Source organism: Glycine max, chromosome 8 (assembly GCF_000004515.6).
Source record: "Glycine max cultivar Williams 82 chromosome 8, Glycine_max_v4.0, whole genome shotgun sequence".
Taxonomy (NCBI): domain Eukaryota; kingdom Viridiplantae; phylum Streptophyta; class Magnoliopsida; order Fabales; family Fabaceae; genus Glycine; species Glycine max.
In genome coordinates this window covers 44,591,810-44,604,590 of record NC_038244.2, presented here as the reverse complement: position 1 = coordinate 44,604,590, position 12,781 = coordinate 44,591,810, and the positions used below count along the sequence as shown (strand labels likewise).

The 12,781-nt window shown below is 33.7% G+C and overlaps 1 protein-coding gene across 3 annotated transcripts; it reads left to right on the top strand.

Moving 5' to 3' along the window:
• The first annotated feature begins 261 nt into the window (after positions 1–261).
• LOC100802481 (neutral ceramidase 1) lies at positions 262–6,336 on the top strand. Of its 3 annotated transcripts, XM_006586121.4 has the most exons (11): positions 302–383; positions 484–556; positions 955–1,364; positions 1,510–1,718; positions 2,331–2,675; positions 3,492–3,756; positions 3,853–4,120; positions 4,222–4,347; positions 4,805–4,868; positions 5,004–5,170; positions 5,512–6,336. In XM_006586121.4, exons 3-11 carry the CDS (start codon positions 1,021–1,023, stop codon positions 6,058–6,060), a joined length of 2,337 nt encoding a protein of 778 aa, XP_006586184.1. In that variant the 5' UTR covers positions 302–383; positions 484–556; positions 955–1,020; the 3' UTR covers positions 6,061–6,336. The 3 variants fall into 3 exon arrangements, with proteins under 3 accessions (XP_006586183.1, XP_006586184.1, XP_003530830.1); XM_006586120.4 differs by having other exon boundaries at positions 262–556; XM_003530782.5 differs by lacking the exons at positions 302–383; positions 484–556 and adding an exon at positions 581–755.
• Positions 6,337–12,781: the final 6,445 nt, after the last annotated feature.

Here is a 12,781-nt window from a genome sequence, read left to right as displayed (position 1 = left end):
CATTGAGAGTATAACTTAAAAGAGTAAATAGGTATAAAAAAAAGTAAAAATCAAATGCAAAGTTTAGGCTTTATTACATGTATAGATTATCCATAATTCACTTTAACTCAAGCATAAGTTTCACTTTAACTCAAGCATAAGTGCATAACCATTTTTTAATTAAAAAAGAAATTGGCACGCAGATTAACTTTATAATCACTAGACACTAGGTGAATAGCATTTGGTTTTATCGCAAAAAACACTATGCGAGTAACCTTGTTCCTTTAAACAATTTCATAAAAGCTAGGCCCAAACTTGACAAAAGGGACGATGTGTTGTTATATGTTCGAATGCTGCGAATCCTAGGCTGAAATTGTAAAATCTCCACATTTAGGACAAAGAAGGTTAATGTGTTATTTGTTTATGTAACTCGCTTATTTTGTTTATTTATTGGTAATGGTGATGATTACTAATAATGTCAAATTGGGAAGCTTCAAATTTCAGAGGGAAATTACCCATTCGTGTCTTCTCAAGGTCGTTGGCAGTTGCCACTTACAGTTGCTTCCTACAAGTCAAGGTTACTACTTGCAACTTTTCCTTCCATTCCTTTTCGTTGCTTTTACTCCATTAGACTCTCTCTCTCTACACACACACTTTCTGGGACACTCTCTATGTAATCAATAGTTTCAAGAGTGAACTGAATATAGCTTATACTACTACCCCATGTTTATCTTCATGTAAAATTAGCTGCTTTTTTATCTGGGTGGTAAGGAAAGGTTTGTCTTTTTTCCTTTTTTTAATTAATTTTGAAATATTATTATTTTATGATTGATTGTGATTTGTGAAGCTGTTATCGACTATTGGGTTCTGATCATGCACCTAGCGTAGTTAGTTCTGGAATTCCAATTGTGATTCATGTTTTTTTGTTAAGATGACTGAAATTAAAGCTTCTTTTGTGGGTGTATTTTGGTGAAGGGGAATGAGAAGAACTTGCTAAGCTTGGCAAAATTGGCTCTTTTTTGCTTTGAAATTGAGTGTGTGATGGAGTTTCCTTCCTTTGATCATTTGAATGTTTGGAGGGAATGTGCAAATGTGCGAGTTTGGATCCTTTTCTTACTCCTGCTGCTACTGAAGAGTGATGTGTGTTCTGGTTCTGACTACTTGGTTGGTCTCGGAAGCTATGACATTACTGGCCCTGCGGCTGATGTTAACATGATGGGGTATGCTAACACAGGACAGATTGCGTCCGGAATTCACTTCAGGCTGCGGGCTCGTGCTTTCATTGTTGCAGAGCCAAATGGTAACCGGGTAGTGTTTGTGAACCTTGATGCTTGCATGGCTTCACAGATTGTGAAGATCAAAGTAATTGAGAGGCTGAAAGCAAGGTACTAATAGTGACTAGTCTCAAGAGTTACTGTGATAAAGAAATTGTGGTATCTTGAGAAATTTTACTTTGGTTTCTGCTGGTAGTAAAATATTTTGATCTCAATAGCTGTGTGCTTGAAGTCATACTTGCATTCTGTTTGGCAGATATGGTGATCTATATACTGAAGAGAATGTAGCCATTAGTGGAATTCACACTCATGCTGGTCCTGGGGGTTATCTCCAATATGTTGTGTACATTGTAACTTCTCTTGGATTTGTGCACCAGTCCTTTGATGTCATTGTCGATGGCATTGAGAAATGCATTATCCAGGCCCATGAAAATCTCCGCCCAGGATCAATATTTGTCAATAAGGGTAAGGGAAAAAAATTGCATACTTTTCTTCTTTCCTCCCTAGGCTCTTATACACAGGTACAATACAAGCATGCAATCCAACATCCATAACTTTCATGTCAATTTATTTTACAGATGGTAGTTTTGCATACTGTTGAATCATGTCAGAAAAGATTTAGAATTACAGGAATCAATTTTAGTATTACATTTTGTGTAGTATTTTTTAAAGTTCGAAGACCAAAGGAACAGTGCTACTGTTATACTGTCAAGTTATTCTTTCAAGACCTCTTCATAACTTTCAATTTGAATTCTTATGTACGAACTTTAGTTAGTGTTTATTGCTACTCAGTGCCATGTATGTCTGGCACTGGCTTGGTTGATGAAATATCAAACTTGGAAATATATGTGCTAAGAAAGAGGAAAAAATAAAAACCACAGCAGGTATGAAGTAGCACCATAAAAAGTTCATTTATTTTTTCTCTAGTGTAGTTATTGGTTCAAGTTCGATACTAGATCTCTATTGCTGTACTGGTTTTGTTTTTCACGGGATAAAATTATGATCTTTTCCTTCCCTTTAGGTGAAATTGGATGGTAATAACTTATGACTCATTGGAAGGTTATCTTTAACATGCAGGAGAACTCTTAGATGCTGGTGTAAGTCGCAGTCCCAGTGCTTATCTCAATAATCCTGCTGGAGAGAGAAGAAAATATAAGTATAATGTTGATACAGATATGACTCTTTTAAAATTTGTTGACGATGAATGGGGACCTGTTGGAAGCTTCAATTGGTTCCCTACTCATGGAACTTCAATGAGTCGTACAAACTCATTAATTAGTGGGGATAATAAAGGTGCGGCTGCACGATTTATGGAAGACTGGTTTGAGCAAAAAGATTATGGAAGAACAGATTCTGTAGTATTTGAAGATGATGCCTTGCCCAGAAGAATGTCAAATATAATTCCTAGCCATCATGATAATCGTATGTTACTTATGCTTTGTTTTTGGATGCAATGCATCCATTGACGAAATTACTAGCTTCTTTTCCAACACAGATTTAAGAAACAAGATAAGTATCCCAATTAAATAGCATGAATATTTGTATTTCTACATGCCAGGTGAATTCATCATTTGGAATACTATCACTTTTTGAAACCCTTGATGTTGATGGTGATTCAGTACAAATTGTGTCCTCAAATGGTTTTGTAGATGAACCAGTCATGAATGATATGACATATGACTTTTTAGATATTACATCTGTTTGACTGTTTCATACTTTGGTTGAAGAACCAAAGAATATTTTACTATGTAAGCAACCAAGTCTTTTTCATTTCTGTTTGCTTGACTGATCAAGGCTTTTATTCAGATTGTATCTGGTAGTTGGGAAGTAACAAGTAGTTAATGCTTGATCATATGCATATACTGACAAGTGACAAGCATTTGTCTGTATGTCTTGAATTATAGCTCAAATAAAGTAATTGCAATATTGTAGTCTTGACACTTACATTCATCTAATTCTTGGCTACATTTAGTATGTCTACATGTTTTTACCTGCTAATTCTTGTTGTGCTTTGGTAATATGGGGTATCACATCATATTGTTATGCAAATTTAAGGTAGATCCTTTGCATTAATGTTACAAGTCTTTTCAGCTTGAAAGTCCTATGGCTGACTGAGCAATCTATTGGATGAATGATGCCTTACTTTGTATAATTGATGTTATGTAACTAGGTCAGTAGTAGGGATATATCTGAAAATAGAAAATGAATTATATGCTCATTTAAAATTCATTGGTGCAGACCGTGAATTACTGGAACTGGCTACCTCCTTCCAGTCTCCTCCTGGTAGACCAGTAACTAAAACTTCAAGTGTTGCTAAACGTGTGAGAAGTGCTCATAGGAAGGTTGGCAAGCGTCGATTTGTATCTGCATTTTGTCAATCAAACTGTGGAGATGTTAGTCCGAATGTGCTTGGAGCATTTTGCATAGACACTGGATTACCTTGTGACTTCAATCATAGTACATGTGGAGGGAAGAATGAATTATGCTATAGCCGAGGACCTGGGTAATTATTCATTGATACTCTTGTTGTCATAAGTGTATGGAAATGCCATCTAAGCCTTTAGAATTACTAAATTGCATCCCATAACTTGTGTGGCAGCTACCCAGATGAATTTGAAAGTACCCGCATTATAGGAGAAAGACAATTTAGAAAAGCAGTGGATCTTTTCAATGCTGCAGATGAAGAGATTGAAGGGGATGTTGATTTTCGACATGCATATATAGATTTTTCCCAACTTGAGGTAACTATTTCTGATCAAGGATATTCAGAGGTTGTAAAGACATGCCCTGCTGCAATGGGGTTTGCATTTGCGGCTGGAACAACAGATGGACCAGGAGCTTTTGATTTTCAGCAAGGGGATGATAAGGTAATCATTGTTTTATACCTTATGCTTTCCCATTATCCTAGACTTGTAGTCTTAAATATTAGTCATGGTGTATGCTTATTATTTGTTCTCATACACATCAGGGCAATCCTTTCTGGAAGCTGGTCCGTGACATGCTTAAGACTCCAAGCAGGGAACAAATAGATTGTCAGCACCCGAAGCCCATTTTGCTAGATACTGGTGAAATGAAGAAACCATATGATTGGGCTGTAGGTTACTCGCACATCCTGAATATAATGATTTTGTAGTCCCTTCGTTCAGTTCAATTATCGTTTTTATGTTGATCGAATAGGGACTCTCTTTAGCTCTCTACAGATATACCACTGTCACATCTTGGTCTTATCTTTTATTTTGGGATAGACTTCTTTTGGAAAGCCACCTTAGTTGCAATCACTCCCAAGTTGATTGCCTTGGGCTTGAGGGGGAGTGTTGGAAAGCTGCTTTGATTGCAATCACCCCGAGTCTGCCTTAATTGCAATCTCTTTGGGGTCTGCCTTAATTACAGCTGCAAGGGTGGCATTTATTTCCCAATCATGTCCTTTGTTAACAGAAGTTCTATAGAAAAGTTTTACTGTATCACTTCCGGGATGCAGATCTAGTATTGTGTGCTAATAAAAAGATAACCATTACTGGTATAAACCTTTCTTATTCATGTTAGTTTTGCAGCCTTCAATACTTCCAATTCAGATCCTCCGAATTGGGCAGCTTATCATTCTTAGTGTACCAGGAGGTACCATCTTGTCTCCTGCTCTCTAATTTGGCTGTAATATGTTATTGCTGGAATCTCTACCTTCACATCCTCAACTGTTGTTTCAATTATGACAGAAACTGTTATAATTGTTTGTAATTGTTTTCATTCTGACAGAATTCACAACAATGGCTGGGAGGCGTCTTCGTGATGCAGTGAAGATGGTGCTAACTAGTGAAGAAGATTTTGAATTTGATGACATTCACATTGTTATAGCAGGGTTAACTAATACTTATTCACAGTACATCACTACATATGAAGAGTACCAGGTGCAAAGATATGAGGTCAGTTGTTAGCGACATGAAATCGCAGCAAACATTTCACATCTCTTAGATTGCCATAGCGAGAACAAATGCAACATTGGCGAAATTTTTTTTTTAGTGATCCAAATTCTTAATCAAATCATATCACTTTTTATTGACAAGAGTGATAGAAACAGACAGTCAGAAACTTTTCTGGCATGTTTGAAAATTTGTTCATGCTTCTATCATAGATAGACCAATCATCATGCACACTTGTGTGCATATGTGCCAACATGCACCTGCATATGGAGAATATTACAGTAACAATATCATTTTTTCTGTATCGATTCCATATAGCTTTCTGACTTTTTCCTTGTTTTTAGGGTGCTTCTACGCTATATGGCCCACACACACTCAGTGCATACATTCAGGAGTTTAAGAAACTTGCAGAGGCTCTAATCTATGGTGAACCTGTAGAACCTGGTCCTCTACCTCCTGATCTCCTGGAGAAGCAAATAAGCTTACTTCCACCTGTTGTGCTGGATGCAACCCCCCTTGGTGTGAATTTCGGGGATGTTTGTGCCGATGTACCACGGAACTCCACCTTCAAGAGTGGTGACATGGTGACAGCTTCGTTCTGGTCCGCGTGCCCTCGTAATGACCTGATGACTGAAGGCACCTTTGCACTGGTGGAATTTCTCCAAGAAAAGGATGCTTGGATTCCTGCTTATGATGATGATGATTTCTGTCTGCGCTATAAGTGGTCAAGGCCTTCCAAACTCAGTTCTAGGAGTAAAGGAACCTTGGAATGGATGATACCGCAGGGTGTGACTCCTGGTGTGTACAGATTAAGTCACTTTGGTGCTGCAAAGGGCTTATTTGGATCAATTCATCACTTTACAGGTTCATCCACTGCGTTTGTAGTAGCCTAAAGGGAGGCATGTTGTTGCAGGTTGCTGCCGTTACTATATTTGTGATTTCTTGTGCTGAACTTTAGTAGAATCCTTTCAATATCTAAGAATGATTCCCTAATATTTGTTTTTTTCCTTCCCTTTTGGTATTAGTTTTAAGAACAATAAACCACAGTAGTTAATTTAGTCTAGATATGGCTAAACTTACTCTTTAAAAAATGTTGCTACTAGTTTCAATTGTTCATAATTGGAAAACTGTAATGTTTCTACATTTTAAAATATATTTAAGGTTAAATATGATTTTGATCCTCCAAATATTGATTGATATTGATTTTAGTTCTCCAAAAATAATATTATCAATATTGATTGATATTGGTTTTAGTTCTCTCTAAATAATTTTATTGTATTTGGCCTCTTGAATTTTCAAAATTTCCCTTTTAAGTTCTCTTTTAACTCAGTTAATATTTTCTATTAAATGTAAATTATCTCCACCTATTACAGACAATGTACCCGTTAATGTTTGTTCCCGGAATCAGGTTCCACCTACAATATAGGTAATATACGAGTTTAATTGTATGTACTTGTTAAGGAATAATAGAACTGTAATATGGTTTTTTCTATTCTTCTAATGGCGCATTACATACTACTGCCTTGATGTTAGAACAACTACCGTTGCAAACTTTTAATTGAAAAATCAACGGAATTAAGTAAAGGACTTCAAAGAGAAATTTTCAAAATTTTAGGACAAAATGTAATGAAATTATTTTTACTGTAAATTATCTATAACTCATTTTTACTGTAAATTATCTATAACTCATTTTTTTATGTTTTTTATCTATAAGAATTAAATAAAATATTAGGAGATTTACAATAACTTGAGCTTTCAAGTGAAATTAGTTAACATATAAAAAAATTAACTCTCTTCCTTTAATAAAATTAGTTAACATAATGTTGATTGTCTCAATAAAAAAATTAAATTATTTCCTAAAATACACTCTCCAATTTGCATAAGACAAAAAGAATATAATGTTTGTTGGAAATAAAATTTTAATTAAATGAATAACATTCTAAAGATAATATTATGAAATATGAGAATTAGTTTAAATTTACTTTTATACTTTATTCCATCACCCATACATTTTTTTTTGTTTATACTTCATTACAGATGTAGCATCATTCTAACTCTTATAAAAAAAATCATTCTAACTAATTTTGTCAAAAATACATAGACTTATATATATATATATAATATGAATATGCCCCTCACATTTTTTTTATTAGCCAAATAAAATTGTATTGCATTAAAAGGTACCTAAGGTACCATGCCAAGTAATCATAGAAATTTACACAAGCCGACAATTTTCCATGACTGTATAATAGCTACCCATCCTCACATCACAATGTATACCCCACACTAATTCCATTGATAGTCGCTTATTGTAAGCATTATACAAACAAAACAAGCCTGTTTGACCAGAAGTCAAGAATTCCACTAGCACCGATCCAATACGTGCCTCACGATTAAATATCAATATTTCAAGAGAACTGGTCTTTGTTACTAAGTGATATATATTTGCACCAATCAAATTACTGTGTTCCTTCTTCCTTGTGTATTTAAGATCAAGTTTTTTTTAGCATTCTCAGTAACTATTATTGAATCTCCACTAGGATTTCAGAAGATGCATGGATTGAATCTTTTAAGGGAAGTTTCAAAACTAATAATACCACAGTTTAAATTATCATTTCATCAACTGGAATCTAAAAATTGATAATACGATATTCAAAATTCATTGCAAAAGAAAAATATATATTAAAAGAGTTAGTCATTACCACACTAATCAAAAAGTCCATTCGATCATGTTAGTCATACATATGCGCGTCGTGGAAGGGAAATGATTGGATGGGATTCTCTTTCAGTGGGGTCCTGATGAGATTTGAAATTCAGAAGCTTTCAATGTTCATTCTTGATGGGTGATTGAACTGACATTAGCTAGAGTACTCTCCAAATTGATGATAAGGTAATGAAGAGTACTTGATGTCAAAGGAAAGGGAGAAATCGTAGTTGACACTTCAACGGGTGTAAAGCTAATCGTTGGTGTTCTTTTAGTACCTAGAATGAGTCAAACTTATAAGAGTGAGTTACATTCATGAAAAATTATACTTTCTACATTTTTCATAATAAGCCATACAAGATGTTAAATCAATTTAAAAAAAATAAAAAGTTCACATTCACTTAATGAAATTATACTAAAAACTGTTTGAATAAAAGATAAAATTATCCCAACTCAAACTAAGGTTGTCCATTCTGAATAAATATAAAATAAAAGCTAAAACAGAAAACATAACATAATTATCTCCAGCATAAAACTCATTATATGTGGCTCACTTAAAAGGCAATCCGTCCAAACACAAACACATATCAGAAGAGTGACTTATCACATTCGTATATAATAAAACATTAGAGCATGTGAAACATATAATACTTAGAGTTGAATTTATATAAATAACATCACTTCACAAAATCACACATTATTCACACTCATTCAAGTTCACACACTCCAACAAATAACATCAAATTGCAATTGTTAACTCCATGAAAGTCAAACGCAAGCGTTATGCAACCAATATGTTAGACTCAAGCCTACATGCAATGTGGTATCATTTTTGAGTGAAAACCTCATCGGGCGCCTAGGAGTACATGACAGGACATGCCTTACAATGGGTAAGTTAGATCAGTCTCACTAAGTGAAATCATAGGGAGACCAGTCAGGGTTACTTTGTTTTGCGAGAATGTTCCAATCACATGGGATCAACACAGGCGCTTAAAAGAGCATTCAAACTGAGTGTATTTACCCCTAAGGCTTAGACTCCGAGGAGTTCGTAAGGGCCATTCCCTCTTGATTTAGGTCCAACCCAGAAAAATATTTTAATATATAGACTCTACCTATGAACTATGCAATGCACACAACTACTCAATTGTTTTCAAAATCTCAATTATTTTCCAAAATTATTATTAAACTCGTTGGGTTCTCACCGTAGAACTCATCACAACTCATCGCGCATTAACTCGTCGTCTTTAAAGGATCTTACAAATGTGTGATTGCATAATTCATAACTCACAAGTCACAATTAATGGCATACTTCAATTATACTGATATATCATGTTATACAATCATAACAATATTTATAAAACATAACCTACTACATACACATCGACTCGAATAATTTTCAAAATTATATCAAAGCAACATTATAACATCTTCAATGTCAATTAATTAATAACAATATAAATTCAATGTAGTATATATGTACTAACCAAATCAAAACATTAAGCATAAAATACTGATATACACCTCTAAATCTCAATTAACTAACAACAAAAATATTTAACTAATAGGTAAGCATGTATCATAATAATAAAATATATCTAACTTCAAAACTTATAAATACATTTCATATAGCAAATATATATAACACATCACAATACAATTACATATAATACCAAATATATAAGCAACGTATCATTAGATAATCTGTCTGTATATATATGACGTATCCTTCACCTTTAATCTGCTAGAATTACTAAGAAAAAAAATATGTAGAGTGTTTTGATTTCAATTATGTTTGGAAATATCAAATATGTTTGAACAGTATTAATTTGACCTCCTTTCTGTAACCTCTTGAATTCAATTACTAATAGGCAAGTTAACATTAAAAAAAAATATCCTTCACCTTCAGAGGCTCTGTCCGTGTATATATAAGGTATCATTAGATAACCATATTATATATATAAATAAGAATGTATTAAATATATATATACAAATAAAAACAAGAACCACGGGTATGAATATTACCACTGCTGCACTTATAAATATAATATCTTCAATGATTAACATATTAAACATGTATTATTGCACCTTGAAAGCAATATTTACTGCTGCAATCCGTTTACCAATTAAATATGCAAAATCATTAAGGAATCAAACATATATATTGCACCTTCAAGGGAAGCCTCTAAGTATCAACATTTTTAGTGCTGCAAATCCGTTTAGACTATTAAAATATTTTAAAATAATTATTCAAACTTAAAGAAAATAAGGACAAATGAACAAAGTTAACTTACAGTCTATTACAATAAAACATAAATATCCAACATCAATCATCATCCAACACGAAATTCAATTAGTGATATACATAAAATTGGATGATTCCATCCCATAATAAATATAATCTAATACATTCTAGTTTTTACAAATTCATTCCAAGAAAAATCATTAACATCAATAAAATATTATTATTATATAAAAGATAACATCAACAAACCATAGATTTATGGTTAGGATTAATGCGCTGCGCGCAAGTCAAATTGGAACGCCACTTCTAATTATATACATATGATTATTATTATTATATAATTCAAATTGAAATCAAGCATTGAAATAGACAAACAATTCACGTGAAATTAAAACTTGCAACATATGTAAATAATCAATTTTTGCACAAGTGAAATTCAATCACAATGACAAGCAAAAATTTAGGAAAAACAATTTTTTAAAAAAGAAAGAAACAACAAAAAATAATTCAGAATTGATCCTCTAGGGATCACTGTATATGTTCATTCTAATTTTCACATGTGAGTAATTCATCTCTTACCTCGATGTAGTCGCTCAAGCGTTTCCCATGAGCAATGATGACGTTTCTGGTGCTCGCTAGAGCTCTTCCTCCGACTGCTCTGATAGGATTCTTGTGCATTAGAGAAATAGAATGTATTTTTATAAAAGTTGTTCTAGGTTAAAAGTTAATTTACATAATGAGGGAATTGATGACCTAATCTTATTTTATTTATTTATTTATTTATTTAAAAGAAGTAAAGGAGCGGCTGTTACATTTGATCCATGCAGAAACAAGTTGTTGAGCAAATCAAGCTATTAGGCTTAAAAAATCCAACTAAATTGAGACTAAATTAAAATAAAGCTATTTTATGGTGGGGTGATCATAGATCAACTGTTAGCGTCACTAACACTCATGTCCAGCATGGAAGGACTAAACACATAAAAGTTAAGTTTCATACAATCTAAGAAAGAGAAAAAGCTGGTTTAGTCCTAAGAGATTCAAAATTTCAAATATATTTTTGGTCAGAGCCTTGGTCATTATAAGTGCTAACTGGTTTTCGGAGTTGGATTTTTAAGGATAAACATCAATGAGTGTTGTATTCATATATATTGTGAGAAATTTTAGGACAGACATTTTGACAACAAAAACAGTGGTGATCCTGAAGATTAGGACTGTTTTAATGCTGAAGTTGGTTTGTGGAATGTGGCAGAAAACAACTAGATACAAGTACACAGAAACATATGCTCTGTTCAGTTCAGCTCTTTTTAGCATGATTCTAATGTAGCAGGTTAATTTATTCCTTCTTGTTATAGTGATTCTAACACCAGTGCCAAATCAACCTGTAGTAGTCCATCAACAACATCACGATTCATGAACCAAAAGAATCCTGTTATGGAGAAATCTATTTTTTCACTTTAGGGTTTCCTTAGTAAATATTGGCCTACACAATATGTTTTTCCCCAACACTATCAACTTAAAACATTTCTTAGAATAGAACTAGGTATCACTGAAATTTTACCTACCATTAACCAGAAAACTTACAACCTCAATTGATCAAAAGCAGATACATCATATTTGATTCATACAGAGGCAAATTGATAATAGTAAATAAGATAGACAGAAACAAAAACAAGTAGTGGCTCAAATCAATCCACTGCTGAGGCAAAACATATCTCAGTAGCAACAACAGCATAAAAAGCTATTGGGCAAGGAAAAACCCAAATACATTGGGACACAGTTGTAAATTTGTAATGAAGCTATTTTATTGTGGGAATAACAATAAATAAGCTATCACCACCTATAAAGATCCGGCTGATCATGGAAAGAGTAAACATATAATATTTGTGTTTCATGCAACCTAAGAAGGAGAAGAAGTTGGTTTAGTTTAGTTCATTCAGCTTTGAAAACCAGTTGGCATACATAGCAGTTCTGTGCTAATGATGATGTTAATCAATACCTAATTTCCTTATTATATGAACATAGTATGTTTAGAGTAGTTAAAGGTATGTCTAAGGCACCAGAAGGGCCAAGTGCCTCTTGGCGTCATAGGGGTGATAACTTTGTAACAGTCATGCTATAAGAGCGTAAATTAATGTGAATGTTAAAAAAAAAAAACAATTGTGGTTCTACAGGACTCTTTGCACCAAGCATCATAGGGTTCTGTAAATTGAACATGGTAATCTTCTATTTATCTATGAATGCTGTGCTAGAGTAGTTAACTTGTATGGAACATCGCCGTAAAATAAAAATAGTCTGGTTTCCTTTATAGCTAACACAACCCCATGATTTCAGGATTAGGCTAACCCCTAAATCATTAGGAATTTAACTCGGAATCCAACAGAATCATCAAAGGAAGCATTACAGCAACAAACTTGAATGTAGAGAAAAATAAGAAAATATCAGCAGAAACATAACTATCCATGAAACCAGACTATATATGTTACAAATGCTACACCTGAGCTTCTTGTGGTTCCATATTTGGCATCTGATGAGCATGTGAAGGTGCACTATGAAGCAGCTGAGTGATGTTGTTAGCAATGTAGTCAAAGAAGCAGAACCATGCTACCAGTAAAAGAAGCAAGTTGATGATACAGTACCATAACAACTGAGCAAGGAGAATCCAGAGGAG

Coding starts and splice junctions, on each gene's coding strand:
- LOC100802481 (XM_006586120.4), top strand. CDS start 455: ATGTCAAATTGGGAAGCTTCAAATTTCAGAGGGAAATTACCCATTCGT. Junction 557..954: donor GTTGCTTCCTACAAGTCAAG/GTTACTACTTGC, acceptor ATTTTGGTGAAG/GGGAATGAGAAGAACTTGCT. Junction 1,719..2,330: donor ATCAATATTTGTCAATAAGG/GTAAGGGAAAAA, acceptor TTTAACATGCAG/GAGAACTCTTAGATGCTGGT.